The sequence below is a fragment of the Entelurus aequoreus genome, linkage group LG19, assembly GCF_033978785.1.
Source record: "Entelurus aequoreus isolate RoL-2023_Sb linkage group LG19, RoL_Eaeq_v1.1, whole genome shotgun sequence".
Classification (NCBI taxonomy): Eukaryota; Metazoa; Chordata; class Actinopteri; order Syngnathiformes; family Syngnathidae; genus Entelurus; species Entelurus aequoreus.
Window position 1 is genome coordinate 28,567,836 of NC_084749.1, and position 20,003 is coordinate 28,587,838.

Genomic DNA, 20,003 nt, shown 5'->3' on the forward strand with positions numbered 1-20,003 from the left:
AGGGCTATATAAATAAACATTGATTGATTGATGATCGTCGCTGTCTCTGTCCGAATCGCTCTCGCTGCTGGTGTAAACAATGGGGAAATGTGAGGAGCCCTTCAACCTGCGACATCACGACCAAAAGTTGCGAACTTTATCGTCGATGTTCTCCACTAAATCCTTTCAGCAAAAATATGTCAATATCGCGAAACGATTAAGTATGACACATAGAATGGATCTGCTATCCCTGTTTAAATAAAAAAAATTCATTTCAGTAGGCCTTTAAGGTATTTCTGATTCTGAAATCTGTGAGTGTGATGGATGCCCGTATCCGTTCCTTTGATATCATTTCCAATCTAAAGTAGAATGATAAAGAAGGAGGAATGGAATGTAGCCTACCGTTCTTATTTACAACTGTTCGACTGGCCACCTCATGCAAGTTTGTGCATGAGGTTGTCCCATCCTGAAGTTTTACACCGAAATAAGTCCAGGGGTGGTAATTAAAAATAATTCCAGATGAGTCGTCGTCATCGTGACTCAGCAGTAAAAGCTCACATGTTGGTATTTCAAACGACAACTTGAATTAACTGCACAACCGCCGTTCTTCTATCCCGCCCATAAAAACGTCACTGATTCAAAGTGCAGCCGAGGCACGGAGGCAGAGAAAGGAGGCAGCCGAGTGGATCACACACATTCACTATTCCACTCGGGCTGAAGCAAGGACAGCCTTCAACACAACACGCAGAAGAAAGCGTGCGGGGTTTTTATTCTCCCTTGTATGAACACAAACGGAGGATTTAAAGATGTGGACAGAAGTCGGCAAGCTCGTCCTGTTTCATTTACTGCTCATGGAGCTGCATTACGCGAAAGGTAGGACACTTTATACCTCCCCGGGAGCGACTGATGGGGTGATGTTGAAAGTTGGGTTTTTTTACGCGTATTTCCTAGCCGTGACACACATTTTAAAACTGAGCCTTTTGTCCCGTCCTTGTGGTGACAGCAGGTGACATTAAAGCGGCGCCACACACAACACGTGTTTAACATGCAGTATGCTGGGGATGCGTGGCGGTGTTTGGAAGAATTCCACGTCGCTGACACAATAAACACAATCTAAGCAATGCAGCTGAAGGAAGGTGGTCGTAAGACAGGGGTGCCCAAAGTGTGGCCCGCGGACCAAATTTGGCCTGTCATTTCGTTTCAAGGGTGGCTACCAAATTTAAATACACATTTATACCAGTGGGCAGCACTGTGGAACAGGGGTTAGTGCATGTGCCTCACAATACGAAGGTCCTGAGTAGTCCTGCGTTCAATCCCGGGCTCGGGATCTTTCTGTGTGGAGTTTGCATGTTCTCCCCGTGACTGCGTGGGTTCCCTCCGGGTACTCCGGCTTCCTCCCACCGCCAAAAACATGCACCTGGGGATAGGTTGATTGGCAACACTAAAATTGGCCCTAGTGCAGTGGTTCTTAACCTGGGTTCGATCGAACCCTAGGGTTTCGGTGAGTCGGCCTCAGGGGTTCGGCGGAGCCTCCGCCACGGAGGTAAAGACACATCCGACTTATCGGGTAAATAAAAACTTCTCCCTATCGACGTATTATGGATACCCCCAAACAATGTTCCCTCTAATTTTCCATCTGATTTGCAGGTTTTTTGATTGATTGATTGAAACTTTTACTAGTAGATTGCAAAGAAGAGAATACATTATATGAAACAGTACAGTTTACACAGTACAGTACATATTCCGTACAATTGACCACTAAATGGTAACACCCGGATACGTTTTTCAACTTGTTTAAGTCGGGGTCCACGTTAATCAATTCATGGTAAGGTGTGTAATTTGTTGTGAGTTCATGCACTGTGTTGGTTTTGTTCTTTGAACAATGTGATGTTCATGCACGGTTCATTTTGCGCATCAGTAAAAAAATATATTACTTTTTCTTGAATTTGAAAAAAAACAACATTTTATTTTTCACTAAAGAAGGGTTCGGAGAATGCGCATATGAAACTGGTGGGGTTCGGTCCCTCCAACAAAGTTAAGAACCACTGCCCTAGTGTGTGAATGTGTGTGTGAATGTTGTCTGTCTATCTGTGTTGGCCCTGCGATGAGGTGGCGACTTGTCCAGGGTGTACCCCGCCTTCTGCCCGAATGCAGTTGAGATAGGCTCCAGCACCCCCCTCGACCCCAAAAGGGACAAGCGGCAGAAAATGGATGGATGGATGGATGGATTTATACCAGTGGCGGGCCATGCGTTTCCCACCTAGGCCTTCAGTGATGTCCGACTTCAGTAATTACCTCTCAAAATACCATAATTTTTGTCACCACATGACCATTGCTGGAGAAATACTATACAGAAACACATTTACGCACTACTGGGCATTGAATCACCACCAACGGTGTACATAACGGGTTATTTTTCTGGCGCATTTAAAAATCATGGGCAGCACGGTGGCACAAGGGTTAGTGCATGTGCCAAACGAGGTCCTGAGTTCAATCCCGGGCTCGGGTTATTTCTGTGTGGAGTTTGCATGATCTCCCCGTGACTGCGTGGGTTCCCTGCGGGTACTCTGGCTTCCTCCCACCTCCAAAGACATGCACCTGGGGATAGGTTGATTGGCAACACTAAATTGGCCCTAGTGTGTGAATGTGAGTGTGAATGCTGTCTGTCTATCTGTGTTGGCCCTGCAATGAGGTGGCGACTTGTCCTGGGTGTATCCCGCCTTCCGCCCGGATGCAGCTGAGAGAGGCTCCAGCACCCCCCGCAACTCCGAAAGGGACAAGCGGTAGACAATGGATGGATGGATTTAAAAATCAATAAACCCGCATCAGCAATTAAAACATATCTTATGTGGTACTGTCAAAATTAAAATTGCAAAAAACATATTGAACGTGAAAAAATAAAGAAATAACATATCTGAACTCACAATCTGTAGAAACCATTCGAGCTTCCGGGGTTGGCTGACATGGTCTCACAAGATGTAGTTTCTCTTTAAATATCCTCCTTGAAAGTGGCCTTGCAAATATGTGTTGGCTTGTCTAATCATAAAAGATGCAGATGAGGCATGTTGGCTGAGTTCTTAAAGTTCACTCCACAGCGTGCTCATCACAAAAGTCCCGCTTCTAGCTAAGCGCATGCTCTGCACTACTGTGGCATGCTGGGTAATGTAGTTATTGTTACCTAGCTCCGAACATCACTATATATCTGCCTTAGGTCATCTACTTACTGACAACTCGTGATCTGATTGGCTATCGCAACTGTCTGTCAACTGTATGTCCCTGTTCACTTACAGTGCACGGACACCGCATTGTTGATTCTGAAGGCCTCTGGCAGATTTCGTACATCATGGCAACATAAGGTAGCTGAATTCTGATTGGATAAGAACTCTATTAACCAAAAACAACAGCGCTGGAAGGAGCATAATATGACATGAAGAGAATATGAATACTTTTAGATATTTATGTAAAGTAAATACAAAAATGACTTTTTCCTTTAATTATGATCATGATTTCTGGTTATGTTAGGCCAGCAGAGAAGGCCTTGCTGGCCCTGACGGCACACCACTGATTTATACTGACCTCTTTCAAGCTGCACAATCATTGATGGCATGTCCACAAGACTACACTGTGAAATAGTCAGTAGATTTTACTGTGCTAACCTGGTTGCTCAGTTGCCAGAAATGTACTGTAAAATCATCAGCGGTACTATTTTCCATTCACAATAACGCACTGAGAAAAAACTAAAAGTGTAAAAAAAAACTGGCAGCTCAGTTACCATAAAAATAACAATGAAACTAAGTTTACAGTAATTCACTGTAAAAAAAAAAAAAAAAACATGCCATAGATTTTACGGTAAAACTCTGGCAGCTCCGTCACCAGAATTCTAATGTAAAAACAACATTGCCGCAGTTTTTCAATTTACAGTAATTTGGTGTAAGAAAGTTAAATTTGAAAGTACCACTGATAGTCACACACACACACACACACACACACACACACACACACACACACACACACACACACACACACACACACACACACACACACACACACACACACTATCCATCCATCCATTTTCTACCGCTTGTCCCTTTTTGGGGTCGCGGGGGGTGCTGGAGCCTATCTTAGCTGCATTCGGGCGTAAGGCGGGGTACACCCTGGACTGTGTGGTGAAATTACCCTCTGAATTTGACCCATCCCCTTGTTCCACCCCTCTGGGAGGTGAGGGGAGCAGTGAGCAGCAGCGGTGGCCGTGCTCAGGAATCATTTTGGTGATTTAACCCCCAATTCCAACCCTTGATGCTGAATGCCAAGCAGGGAGGTAGTGGTGCCGTTTTTAGAGTCTTTGGTATGACTCGGCCGGGGTTTAAACTCACAACCTTCCAATCACAGGGCGGACACTCGAACCACAAGTCCACTGAGCAGTTATCAATATCAAGAAACAATTTTACAGTAACATTCTGGTGACGGAACTGACAGGTTTTTACCGTAAAAGCTATAAAAAAGATGTTTACAGGCTAACGAGTTGCCATCTATTGAACCTGACAATCCCTACGACGTCATATTTATGAATGTTTGTATGAGGCTAAATTCCTCGCTCGTGGTGCTGTTCCATGGTAAAAATTTGGCCCGCGGACCAATGGTACATTTTCACTTTGGCCCTTGGAAGCAAAAAGCTTGGGCACCCCAGGTCTACGAGCTGCATGCGTGCACACTGAAGGGTATTTAAATGTGTCTAAAGTAGAACCTGCCACCAAATAAAAACACTTTTCCATGATATATGCAGTAATTACATACAATGACATTTCATTCTGCTAGCAAACAACAAGACTTCTTGACTTTCTTTCTTGTTTTGACCTATCACAACACAGGGACTCATACAGAATCGGAGTGCGAAACCGGGCAGTTTAAGTGCAACAATGGGAGGTGCATCCCAATCCCGTGGAGATGTGACGATGATGACGATTGCTCGGATAACAGCGACGAGGAGAATTGTCGTAAGTAGCCTGGACAGTCATGTGCACTGGTGCACAAATATAATGATGCCATTGTGTGCCGTCCCGTGTATGTTACAAACACACACAATCGTCGGAGTAAAAGCCCCCAAACATTTTTTTCATGGCATTGTTCACGCTGATAATGGATATCAAGCGGTTGCATTGCTGGATGTTAAATACGTTTTGTTGGGAATAATCTACTTTTCTTGCTGGGGCGCCCCAGCAGACATCAGTGCAGGACTTGCACAACCTAAACCATTGGTCACATGGCTTTAGGAATTTGCTTCATTCTTACTATACATGTGTTTTGATCCCATTAGGTCACATCAGGAAAACTTGTTAGTCCCTTGCTGCTGCTTCTGTGCGGCGATATTGCCACCACTACTATTCACTCACCTGCACACAGGAAAACGGTTGTTTCTTTTCTGAAATAAGATCAGGGATTAAATTACAGTAGTACCTCAATTTACAAGCTTAATTGGTTTTGTGATGGAACTTTTGACTCAAAACTCTTGTATGTCCCATTGAAACTTATTAAAATCAATTGGTGCTTAGCTCCCCAAAACAGAATACTTTTAACATGTAACATGCCTTTTGAAAAGAAAAACAAACTTTTAGATAAGACATACTTCTAACACCTGTAGTAGTTTTGAGTACAGCATTTACCATGGAGAGTAGACTTCTATCTTATCTCCTTCTAGCTGCTTGTCTGTCAAACACACCATCAGCAGCTTCTCCATATTTTTGACAGGTAATGCCCACTGTTTAATTATTATTTTAAAACTCTTGTCTGACTCATTCTGCTTTAGTATGGTGCAGACTCGCAGTTCTACGCTCAAATTGCTTTGCCAAATTGGCAACACGCTCGGTCATGTTTTTGATTTTTTACTTACTTAATTCAATTAATACCATCTACTTTAGCACTGTCCTTCACTGAAGTTCTTCTTTCCCAGGTTTAGAAAAACAAAGTTATGTCTATATGTAGCTATAAGCTAAAGCTAGCAAGCAAGACCAAATATCTTGGGCGGATCTTACGGGGTGCACTGTGACATTTGCTATGCCAATTAATGGCAGGTATGCTTGAAACTCTAATTTTGACTTGCAACTTAAAGCATAACAATTAGCCGAGAGACCGCTTTTATAAACACTCTTAAGTTGAGGTACTACTGTAAATGTGTTAAGCGTCATGTTATCAGTCTGCTGAGGAATACTATATGCAACAAATTGCTTTTTGGATCTGGATGAACAGAAAGTGACTACTTTTCATACTCTCAAGGTCGCTTGTGCATGTTGGGTATTCGTAATCAGAGTGTAAGATACAGACACCAGTGTTATTATTAAATTAAATATAGCTTTATATTCTCAAGGAATAAGTGGGGAAATGGACCAAAGCACGTCATTTTCCCTTACCGTGCTTTTGAATGCCTTTAGGAAATTGCACGGACAACCAGATGGGTAATTATTGCTTATGAATTCGCCACGGTCCTAATTACTTGAATAGTTATATTAGTGGCCGGTTGATTCATCACTTATCTTCGGCACCAGCACAGCCCTTCTCTCATCTTGCACGCCCACCAAGGCAGTTGTCGCTGAATGTCGTGGGACTTATGTGATTGCAGGGACATTTTCATGATTGCTTCATTGACTGCAGATACTGATTGGTATGCATCTTGTTGGTTGAACGAGTTACTGGAAGTATTCGACTAAGCCGTGCTGGTTAAATAAGTGTCTTTTTGGCGTTTTCCTTTAAGTGTGACATGTGATTATATTCTCCTCCGAGGTTCTCTCTCTTTCGCTGTGAATTTACCTTTTTTGGTGCACCCTCCAAATGTTCTGTATGCTGTGTTGCATCCATATATAACCTATTCCCACTTCTTATTGCACTCTTATTTGAACGGTTAAGGTTCCTAAAAAGATTCTTCATCCTTCCAGCATTGTAACACCCACCATTTTCACATTTCCTGTGGGTGACCGAACCGTGCCAAAGATCCAAGAGAGGCTATGCCCACTCTTTTTTTTTTATGCCCAGAATGAGCATCAGCTGACGGGTTGGTCTGGGATAAATCCAGTGGCGTGAGCCTGGTTGCCGGAGCGATGCTCAGTAGCTGGCGCGGTGCCAACTCTTCTAACAGATGCCACCACTGTGCAGCCTCCTTGCAATCTAATATTACTGGCAAGGCTAGGCAAAAAGGAGGACGGTCAGAAGGAGGCAGGGACATGATGGAATAAGTCTAGATTGAAAAGAACAGGAGGATGGCAAACAGAGCTCATATGGATGAAAGAGTGATTTGGGAGAATGGTCAGCGTGGCAAATTGAAAAAAAAATTGTTTTATCTATGTAAACGTTTGGACACAACATAAGAGGGACGCAATATGGATTTCAGAAATGGGGGTACACAACTAACTTGCATACAGGGAGTTTGAAGGGATTAGATAAAGGGCTGCAACTAACGTTCATTTTGAATAGTTGACCAGTAGGTGATTATATTTTTGATTGTTCGACAAGTCAAATGACTATTGCTTAAGATCTGTTTAAGTTTGATGTTGAGTATGTGACTTGATTTCTACTCATTTTTAAAACCTATTGTTGCAAATTCAATTGTAACAACAAATTAATGGTTTTACTTTATTAGACAAAGTATACAACTACAGTGAAAGGAAAATCAACAGATTTAAAGTGAACAAATGGTATTTTTATTTAACACTGTTTATGGTTATTTAGTTAAATTTATTTACCTAAATGAATAAAACTCTAGAGATCAACATTCTCTGTCGACAATACAATTTTTGTCTTTGAATTTTTATAATTTAGTTGATTATGTCGCCTAATTGTAGCAGCCCTGATTAAATGCATGTTTTGGAGTAATATAAATGGGAAACAAATTGTTAAATACATTATTTTTGTATGAAATAACACAATTAACTGAATGAAACAAATAATCTTTACTTGGCTTTTCAACATTGCCATATGATTTAGTTTAATGTTTACATTGTATTTCCTGGCTGGGATTCAAATCATGTCCGTTGAAACAAAAGAGTGATACTTAAGCCATTGCCTAGTCAACAACAAAACTACCTTTTGAGTGCAGCAGTAGAGTCCCTTTTTTTGGATTTTTTATTTGTCTTACTTGTACGCGATTCAAATTGCTGTGTGCCGGCCAACTCGCTCTTATATCACATCTGACCGCTGATTGGTCAGCTGCTGCGTGCTGTCAATCATTGTCACATTTGGCAAGAAGGTAGCCCCAGAAAGCCAATCAATGAGCTTGTGGGCGGTCTAAATTGACAAGCGTTTTCCTCCTGGCGCTAGTGTTTGTCTTATCTCCATTCAATAGCATGAAATAATTTTTTGATGCTAAACAGTGCAGTGGACAAACACTGCTGCCCCCCTGTCCTCCAAATCATGTCCATGCAACATAATATTTAGGACATACCTGCTCAAACTTCTTATCACTTTCTCATAATTGCTTCTTTTTGTTGGGAGTGCACAGCAATAGAACTACTGAATATTTAAACATGTGAAAAATATCCTAAACTTGCAGTTTCATGTTCATGTCCTCAGTACTTTTTTAAAATGTATTATTATTATTTTGGTGGAAACTTAATTGAATTAAACATATAGATTTTTACTAAAGCCACAATCTCCCTAGAAGAGATTTCTCTTTAATTGACCAGTCATTGTGTGTATGTGTGTAATGATGGAGCATTCAGTATGTATCTGTTTGGGAAATCTTACAAGATTGGGATGTCCTTGTGCTTTCTATTACTCTTTCCTCTTTCCCATCCAGATCCTCTCCTCTATTCTCAACATTCCCCTTTCGGTAGATTCCTCTGGTTGCCCAGGGAAACGAAAACGCGCTGTTGATGGTGGTGGGGCTTCTTGAGCATTTGTGTGCTTCCTTTTATAGTGAATACAGCACTGCTAAACATGTACAAACACATGGCAACTCTCCTCCTCTGCATATCTTTGTATGACCTATATTTCAGTCAGTATATACAGAAAGAGGCCTTATCATTTTGACAGCGGATTTAAGTGGATTTAAACATGCCTAATCCAATGTGCCACAGTAAAAATTATCCATCTAAACCTGATGTTAGATTTCAATTGTCGTTGATATCCCACAACACTGTCAGGAACATCTAGAGACCAATTTTGATGACTAATGATTAAATAACAATTTAATTAGCTATTGATTGGCTTATCTGAGTAGGAGAATGAAAAGAAGAAAATATTAACAACTTCTAAAATGATTCCTAACGGCATTTCCGCAGTGTTCTGCCACATCAGAGGGGGCTGAGTGGCAACAATAGTGATATGCATAACAATCAATTCATTGCCAATTATGAAGTATTTGGTTTTGTGAAAATAAATGTTCATGTATAATGTCTTAAAGCAATTGAGGCAAATTGGAGTGCACTACTTGTCCGCGGCTATTAGCCTGAAGAAGAAAAACATGGTATGAGCTTGGAGCTAAATCCACAAAAAAATCAGGTAGTGTTATTCTGCTTAGTACAAATCTATTAAAGGAACAGGACATTCCAAAAGAGATCCTACGATCCGTTTTAAAATGTTTATTAAAACAAATAATTTGACTCCTCATTTGTCAGAATATACACAGTGTATGACAATAACACTGACATAATGAAACACTAAGTCTCTTTTTAATGTGATAAAATAGTAAACAATCTTTAATTCTCTCACTTATGACATGTTGTAATCAAAAATATTGGAGCCGGATTCAGGGAATGCACAAGCTATTATTTCAAACTTCACTTTTTATTTAGTCGTGTTTGTGCATGCGTGTGTGCGCATGTACAGTATAATGATTTGCGGTGTGGCCGTTTGAGCTACATCAGGACAATGAGCATGTGCAGGTCAAAGGGGGGCAGCGTCCTCATCAGCTTCCCGTGGAGGAGGCATCACAACACATTTCACGCCGCCACACTACATGTTAGCGCGACACCCCCAACGCGCGCACTATCACACATACAACAGTGTTATAATAAAAATGCAGATGGAGGAGTTCTTGGCATGAAAGGTATTGTAATAATGGGCTTTCACAACCACTACACACGCACACACACACACACACACATACACACACGCGCACATGAACACATGCAGGGCTGAGGTCAGACTCCTAATGGAAGTGTGAGGTCACCGGGACCACTGGCTTAATCAATTACACACAAGCACACACATTCTTAAAGCCGTGACTGTCGCGGCAAGAAGTGTATAGATATACCCTAGATTGGAAAAACTCAAAATGCTCGCACTTTTTTTTGCCTCATGGTGTCTGTCCTATTTTGCAAAAGGTCTTAAAAAAGAAAATCACATAATATTTCAAAACCTATTCACTTAACACTCACAAGGACAGTGTGCTTGAAAGCTTCATCACCTGGACAGCGCAGGGAGCTCAGTGTTTAATAGATTCTGCTCCAATTAAAAAAAAAAAAAAAAAAAGGAAACCGACACAGGATTGTTCATTGTTCAGTGTGTGTTCTCTAAACATATAAACTACAACTAGAGGGTGTACCGATCCAATATTGATATGTCTGATACCAGCACAAAAAAAAAAACAGTATCGGATTATATCGGACTGCGTCTAAAATCTCCGATATTATAGTCCAATATTGTCAATCCAATTCAAACTCCAGTAATTCTATCCAGCAGTGCGTGTAGCCCATGTGATCACAACATCTGCAACAAAGCGTAGTCAATGCAATGCAACCTCCTCACATAGTTGGCACGCAAGCGACTAAAGTATGTCCACACAAAGTGCAAAGTCATTCCTAGAAGATTCTAATCTTTGCCTCCATGGCGGCAAATAAACAACATTTCCTGCAAGTATCCCTGCAGGACGAGGAAAAGCTAAGAATGCGACACCCTGACCTGAGCCAGAGCAATAGACGAGAATCCATGCTAAACGCTGAGCTAGCTTTAATGTAATGTAACGAAACAACCGTTTGATAAGTAGGATTGTGAATCTTTGGGCACCGCAAAATTCGATTCTTTTGGTCAATATTTCGATTTTAAATCGATTCTCGTTTCAAAACTATTCTCGATTTAAAATCAATACTTTTTTAATAACAGTGTGTGCCAATCTTATTATTAACTACATTCCTCCATAAAATAAACATCTGATACATGTTTATCTTACTTAAAAGATAACTGTTCTTTTTTTAAATACAATTTTACCCGGGTGGAACTTGGCTACAGTTCACTTGCTACTGATAAGCCACAGGCGAGCAGAAATGGGCAAAATAAAGTCTACTTTATGGAAATATCAGGTTCAAAGCCATGGCAAGTTGTACTCCCTACAAGAAAGGATTATTTCTTGCCGTGAGAAGAGACGACATCCCTGCAGCAAACGCCTCTGCGCGCGCCATTCAGAGGTGGGTGGTGCTTCACTTCCATGTTCAGATTACGAATAAGGTGCGGTGATAACATAACATTTAGATTGTTACTGCGACTGCTTTATTAAAAGTAAGATGACATAAAAGCTCAACAAAAATGAAAGACGATCGGTTTGGATGTCGAAAGGAGCCTTTTTAAATTTTTTTATTGCAAACAGTCGATCCGACATCAAACATATCAACACACTTTCTTAAAACAATCACACACTTTTCCGGCTTCAAAATAAAAGCACTACGCTACACATCCGGTTCAACTACATTTAGGGTTTCTCCTTAATTCATTTTAGCCGCCACACCTAACAAAATAAAGTAAAAAATGTATTGTAGCGTCCAGAAGACAGCAAACAAAGTCTGACTATCTTTTTAGCTTTTATCGCCAATTTTATGATAACACTGGGCCCAATTCTGGGTATTTCCTCCGTGCACACACATCTGCCTCTGTGCTTCACTCCTATGCACACGATACTTGTTCATTCTCCTCCGACACGGTGTGTTCACAGACCATAGGAAAAATGGCTGGAATATTGTGCAAATTCTTTTATGACCTGTTCTGGTCGAGTCCTCACTTACAGAATCATTTGCAGGCTGAATATCACATTTTATTAATTAAGAGAGAAGGTTAAAACATTTTCATGCAGCAATATGAAGACCATTACCTTGTAAAACATGTAATGTACAGAATATCAGAAGCATTTATGAGATAGAAATATCACAGATTACAGCTGTGATAGCCCCCCGACAATTTTCTGTTGAGGGTACACTTATTAATAATGAAAAATCTGCGTTGTTCATAGTTAACTATGAACAATGCGATTATCGTGATTAAATATTTTCATCGTTTGACAGCCCTAATATGTAAACAGTATATATATTTTTTGTTAATCAAAGAATCTTCACAAATATGAAACTCGATTCATTCAAAAATATAATTTTTTTAAACACCCCTAGTGCTTAGTGTACACTTTTACAGGAAACACAATACAGAATAACACTAACACTACTACCACATGTCCATTTCTAACATTCCACACTAAAAACAGTCATAAGAGTAAATATAGGTATCGGCCAATACTCAAGGCTGCAATATCGGTATCGCTGAATGTCACTCCAAACACACACACACACACACCTACACACACACACACACACACACACACACACACACACACACACACACACACACACACACACACACACACACACACACTCCACAAATAAACATAATTAAATGATTCTCTAGCCAGAATCTGTTTATAGTGTCCCAATTTTTAAAAAGAACCAATATCCATTCTTCACAAAGACCGACTCACAAACACGTGGGATTCAATGTTTGGGCACTCGTTTATACAGAATGATACGTGAGCAAACAGACTAGTTTGTTCATATTTTGTCGTACAATAACTGAGACAGTGTACAAGAACCGGGACAAATTTATGGCACAGATTTTTGTCATACAAAATGTACCACCTTAGTTACGCGATATAATTAATATTTTTGATATACATAATATTTTTGATATAAAATTAGCCAAAGATAGAGCTTTCAATACTATCATTATATCACGATAATGCATGTTGATGACACATTCTAGCTGCGTCCGGCAAATTTGACAGCGGCAAGGGAGTGACCACGTCCTCAACGCAATGTTGCGTCTTCACTAGCAGTGCAACAGTGCAGAGCTGCTTCTAAGTCAGCAATCCTTGCCTCCATGGTGGCTAAAAAACCTGTTTCCCACAAGTATCACTAGAGGACGAGTGGGCGGTGCAATACAAATATCGACAGTGACGATACCAAGTATGATACCTGTGTATGGTCGATGCTACAGGGATTGATATTTTTTCCTATCAACAAATCTTTTGTCATTTTTGTTATTGTTCTCAAACTCTGATAGTAAGTCCCCGGACAAAGGAGGGCATTCAGGGCACAAATCAAAGGGTTTAAATCACAGCCAATAGTTGGAAATCCCTTATATATTTAATTGATATTGTTACACCACCATCGTGTTTTTGTCTGATTATAATTGTGATCAAAAAGTAAATCTTTCATTGATCTTGAAATGTTCAAGTATCAGTGATTTTAAAATAGATTACCGCTATTTAGAGCCTTTGTAACCCGTTTTGAAATGGTTCTTTTATCATATATATGCCAAATTATACATTATGTTTTTCTTTATATTCCTTGCCCGTATGTGGGCTCTGTACCGAGGATGTCGTTGTAGCTTGTACAGCCCTTTGAGACACTTGTGATTTAGGGCTATATAAATAAACATTGATTGATTGTTTGATTGATTTATATTAGGAGGCTGCAATATACATCACAATATACACTTTAGGCCATACCGTCCATCCCTTGTACCACCAGGAAATGTTGGGATAAAAATGAGTTATGTTTTTGTAATGACTCAAGTTTGTCTGTCCCTGGCTGACTTTACCTGTGTCCTATAATAATAATAATAATAATAATAATGGATTCGATTTTATATAGACTTTGTACTCCCTGATGCACGATTACTTAGCATGTACAATGTTAGAAAGACCTTCATGTAAGTACATACTTAAACCTTTTAAACTGTATACATTGGTTATGTTTTTTGCCTAATCAGCATTAAAAAAAGAAAGAAAAACTACAAACCCCGTTTCCATATGAGTTGGAAATTTGTGTTAGATGTAAATATAAACAGAATACAATGATTTGCAAATCCTTTTCAACCCATATTCAATTGAATGCACTACAAAGACAATATATTTGATGTTCAAACTCATAAACTTTTTTTATTTTTTGCAAATAATAATTAACTTAGAATTTCATGGCTGCAACACGTGCCAAAGTAGTTGGGAAAGGGCATGTTCACCACTGTTACATGGCCTTTCCTTTTAACAACACTCACTAAACGTTTGAGAACTGAGGAGACACATTTTTTAAGCTTCTCAGGTGGAATTCTTTCCCATTCTTGCTTGATGTACAGCTTAAGTTGTTCAACAGTCTGGGGTCTCCGTTATGGTATTTTAGGCTTCATAATGCGCTACGCATTTTCAATGGGAGACAGGTCTGGACTACAGGCAGGCCAGTCTTGTACCCACACTCTTTTACTATGAAGCCATGTTGATGTAACATTTGGCTTGGCATCGTCCTGCTGAAATAAGCAGGGGCGTCCATGGTAACGTTGCTTGGATGGCAACATATGTTGCTCCAAAACCTGTATGTACCTTTCAGCATTAATGGCGCCTTCACAGATGTGTAAGTTACCCATGTCTTGGGCACTAATACACCCCCATACCATCACAGATGCTGGCTTTTCAACTTTGCGCCTATAACAATCCGGATGGTTCTTTTCCTCTTTGGTCCGGAGGACACGACGTCCACAGTTTCCCAAAACAATTTGAAATGTGGACTCGTCAGACCACAGAACACTTTTCCACTTTGTATCTGTCCATCTTGGATGAGTTCAGGCCCAGCGAAGCCGACGGCGTTTCTGGGTGTTCTTGATAAACGGTTTTCGCCTTGCATAGGAGAGTTTTAACTTGCACTTACAGATGTAGCGACCAACTGTAGTTACTGACAGTGGGTTTCTGAAGTGTTCCTGAGCCCATGTGGTGATATCCTTTACACACTGATGTCGCTTGTTGATGCAGTACAGCCTGAGGGATCGAAGGTCTCGGGCTTAGCTGCTTACGTGCAGTGATTTCTCCAGATTCTCTGAACCCTTTGATGATATTACGGACCGTAGATGGTGAAATCCCTAAATTCCTTGCAATAGCTGGTTGAGAAAGTTTTTTTTTAAACTGTTCAACAATTTGCTCACGCATTTGTTGACAAAGTGGTGACCCTCGCCCCATCCTTGTTTGTGAATGACTGAGCATTTCATGGAATCTACTTTTATACCCAAACATGGCAACCACCTGTTCCCAATTTGCCTGTTCACCTGTGGGATGTTCCAAATAAGTGTTTGATGAGCATTCCTCAACTTTATCAGTATTTATTGCCACCTTTCCCAACTTCTTTGTCACGTGTTGCTGGCATCAAATTCTAAAGTTAATGATTATTTGCACAAAAAAAAAAATGTATCAGTTTGAACATCAAATATGTTGTCTTTGTAGCATATTCAAATGAATATGGATTGAAAATGATTTGCAAATCATTGTATTCCGTTTATATTTACATCTAACACAATTTCCCAACTCATATGGAAACAAGGTTTGTATTTCTGCTGGTTTACACATGCTACAAAATATTCTGTCACAAAAGAAGGCCGAAATGTGTGAGCGCATCATCACTTTTGTCAAACGTAGTATCACACGCTACGAACTAACAATACTGAATAGGTAGGTGTTGGGTGCAGCCGTGCAAAGCAGCAGCAGCAGCAACAGTGTTATTTTAGCAGAGGTCAGTGCTGGCCTAAGGCGATTCTTTATTTCTGTCCATCCAGCGTAATTCTGCTGGTCGTTTTAGGTCCACTTCCCATCTCATCCTCCAACACGCTGCAACTGATAGACCTTTCTATCTAGCCTTTGTGTTGACATGAAGGTCAGGTACAGTGAGAGTGTGTATGTGTGTGTCTCAGGGGGTGAGATGCACAGGTTAATAGAAACATGTTTGATTTCCTATGCTGATTATATAACAACTTTCATTGCAAGTGACACATCCAAATAAACAAATATACAATTTACTGTAATATCTTCAGATGCAATTTAGTGATTTCTGTTTTGTTGTTCTGTTTTAGACAATTTAACTACACATCCCGGCTGTGTTCATCGAGCGCCTCAAATAAACACTCTGTTTATTGATATAGTTGCTAGAGAAGAAACATGTTGGCACAGTGATTGAGGTGCAAACTAAAATTTATTGGCAACTATACAAGATGTCTGTCATGTCTGAAATGATTTATAGCTGCTTTAAAGCCACAGACAGATAAAACTGATGTACAGTAGTTGGACATTTGCAGGCAAGGAACTCAGTTCTTTTTGTGAGGACAATTAATTGGTTGCATTGTTTGTGTTGAATGCATAGTCATTGCTGTTACATCTTCTTAACAGTTGCTGACACATTTAGAAATCAGAACAATGTCTTCTCTACATAACGTATTACCTTGAGTTACTCATTTTAGTTAGATCTATGCTTGTGCCTACAATTCAATGTGTTGCTGCTTTTTGTGAATGTGCCTGTGATTTTGCTGCGATCCCCCCATTCCCAAAGTCAGCTGTCTGACACAATATCATGGCATTAATCCACATCCCAGATTAACTGGATATACCCATGTGCCTCCATTTTATTTTTTACATTTGCAGTAATCTTGTTTTTGAGTGTGCTCTCTTCTGCCTGGCATAGGCAGCTTGGGAGACATGGAATAACAGCTAAGAATGTTGTTGAATAAAACATTACTGCTAATACCTGTGCGCTAGTTTGACCAAGATGGAGTTCTGAGACGTCACATGGAGAGTTGTAGATAGGTGTTATCATGATTTCTCTTTTGTTTTTCATTAATTTCCTGTATAACCAAATTCACCGTTCAGTATTCATCTTTTGTATTTCTTTCCAGCTCAATAGTAAAACATGGACATAGGGATCTAATACAACAATTTCATATCACGATTATTGTGACCAAACTGATCACGGTTATCATTATTACAGTATTGTTACATGTGCTTAAAAAGTACTTAAACACGCACTGAAATATTTTAATGCTGTTTTATGTTTAAATAAACACACAATGTTCCTTTTCCGTTTTGATTTGCAAAGGTTTTAGATTGTTTCTTAATGATAAAAGCAAACGTAGGGGAAGACACTTAAATGTGATGTCTTCATGTAATTTGTAATACAATAATACATTAATTTAAAGACAGCATTTAAAAATGTTTGTTTATTAGTATTAACATTGACTATTTTTCTCATTAAATCATGTCTTTATCTCTATTTATCCATTTTAATCTTTTTTTTCAGGGCCAAAAAAAAACAGGCATGTTGCACTTCATCCATTTGACACCCCTGGTTGTCTTCATCATGCATTTGATTTTTTGTAGTGAAACCATGCATATTAAATGACAAAATATGAAAATACACCGTTATTTAGTGTAACAATTGAGATAGGTTCCAGCACCCCCCGCGACCCTGAAAAGGACAAGCGGTAGAAAATTGATGGATGGATGGATGTAATTGTACTGCACTCACCTGAAAAGTGTACTTAAATGCATAATTACACATCTGCATTCCCTGGATTTATTTACATGCGCAGATGGTCCGACCTCGTTTTTCCAACTGGGACAAAAAGCACTTTAAGATATTCAATATTTATTTAAGGTACATTTTTGCTAACAGAAATGAGAGTCCATTTTAGTTTTGTTTAAGATAACTAAATGTTATTTACTTTCCAATTACAGTACAATAGTAAACAATTATACAGTATTGAGCAATACGTTTATATCCTTTCAAATAGTTACTTGCATTATTATTATATATTATGATTACAATACATTAAACTCACTGCCTAGTTTTTATTTATTATTTATTCAGTTTTTAAGAGCATGTTTTAGACAAAAGCTCTGAGTCCTTCTGCATAAAGTCAACTTTTTAAGTAAATGATTGCATATTGTTCTATGTGTGGCACATTGAGACAAGAATATGTTGATTGACAGTCTCAAAGTAACATGTCTTCCTTCACTTGTTATTTTCACAGTTCTAGGCATTTTTATGTATAAAATCTAAAAATGGCAAATCGAATCGCAATTTTGGAGAGACAAATCTATTTTTCTTTTCTCAAAAATGTGCAGCCGTAGCCAAAGTTTTATGAATTGTGCAGCACTACCATGCCGTGAGTTTATCGAAGTGCAGAAATTAATCACGGTTTTACAAATTTAAGATGGCAATACTATCATCTGAAATTTGTTACATGGACATTTTCGGGTTGGATTTATTTCGCTTATCTTATTTCTCTAAAAGAAAGAATTCACCCCCTTTGTGATCATAAATAAGACATTTGGTTCGAGCAGAAGCTAGCGTTTGGTGTGTTTGTATGTCTCTGGCCTGTGGTTTTACTTCTTTGTTTGTTCTCAGATTTGTGAGACTAGACATTCAAGCGGAACACCTGCTGACAAGCGGATGAAAAGAAGCTTTAAGGGTTTAAAAAGAAACTGAAGACACTCGTACAATAATCATTTATCCCTCCATCTTTTAGACAATCAGCACATATACATTTGAACATAACATTACTGCGCTTTATCGGGTTATGCGTTCTGGTCTTCTGAAGATGATGTAATACATCTGCTGAATTTTAGTTTGAAGGCACTTTCTGCAAACCATCCTTGATTTTTTTATGAATGAGCTGTATGTGCAGTTGCAATTTCATGTGTCTGTCAAGTGTCAACCATTTATCGACTGTTGGTTAATTGTGCCTGTGGCCTTGCCTTGACTGTCAAGTGTGTCTGCTCTGTGGAAGGGACTGACCCAACTGCAAACGCACATGTATTGCAGAAAAGCTTTTCATTTTGTCACCATGCCAGCTGCAATATGCACACGTCTCAGTAGGATTGTGGCACACCATAAAAACAGCATCTCATATACTAATATACATGTACTAACTACTGTACATCTCATATCGCTGCTACCACCTTTACAAGTGTATAGTGTAGGGTTGCATGATTCTTGAATTTAAAATCAGAATCTCAATAAAAATAAGAAAATTGTCATATCGTTTTTCCTATCCATCATTTCGCATGCCTGTAGACTCCTCCTTTCTGCGAGAGTGATCACCATTGACATGTGGCGCTCCCCAAACACACATATCAGTCTTCCCCATATATTTATTTATTTGTGACAACAAAGGAAATTGGCCACAAATGCGGAATTTGCCCTTGCTCATCAACAAATGATAATGTTATTGTGGTGGTGTATATTGTTACTCATTTTCCAAACAGACCTCAGAGAATAAGATGTAACAGAAGGAATCTTTGTTGCCAATTTTGCGAATTTGTCGCTACATTTAGCGAGTAGAGGTATGTATTAAAGGTGAAAGAGAGGAATGAGTCTTGTGTCGGGCATTATTAGGTAATGAAATACAATCGATCACAAAAGGCTAAGCCTTCGCTAGATCTGCCTCCACAAGCCCATAGAGTATGCTTCCTTCTGTTGTCTTTTTTTTTTTTTGTTAAAGTTTCAGACCGGGATATCTGTATTTGATTTTTCAGCCCAAATCGTGGAGCCCTAGTGTACACCTTACTCATCGATGGCAGGATGTGCAACACTACACTGCAGTGTAGTAAATTTAATATTTTTTTAGATTGAAGGAAAGAATGAATATTTCAAACCTTTTACAAAGGCAAAAAGACAACGATTAGCTGTCTTCCTTGGAACGGTGCACGGTGCCTTGCTTTTGGGAACCTCAAACTTTTGAAATAACTCAAGTATGCTTGAGCAAATTACTAAGATACTGCGGATCCTGACTCTTGTTGCTTTGTTAAGTGGGCATAAATTAGCTGTTTACAATCCTTCTATGGTAACATTTGTGTGAGGGGCCATTGTAAATGTGATTTTAATACTTTGAAATTAAAACACTGCAATTGAACACATTTAGATATGACTACTAATACCCACTGGTATTTTACCTACAGCTTTTGCAAGGCC

General features: G+C 39.4%; 1 protein-coding gene across 8 annotated transcripts in view; it reads left to right on the top strand.

The window, feature by feature from the left end:
* Positions 1-632: 632 nt before the first annotated feature.
* lrp8 (low density lipoprotein receptor-related protein 8, apolipoprotein e receptor) overlaps positions 633-20,003 on the top strand; it is a 410,737-nt gene continuing 391,366 nt past the window's right edge. For all 8 annotated transcript variants that reach the window (XM_062028225.1, XM_062028222.1, XM_062028224.1 and 5 more), the window contains exons 1-2: positions 633-852; positions 4,848-4,973. In XM_062028225.1, the coding sequence (XP_061884209.1) occupies positions 786-852; positions 4,848-4,973 (193 nt within the window). In that variant the 5' untranslated portion in view covers positions 633-785. The remainder of the gene's footprint in view (positions 853-4,847; positions 4,974-20,003) is intronic.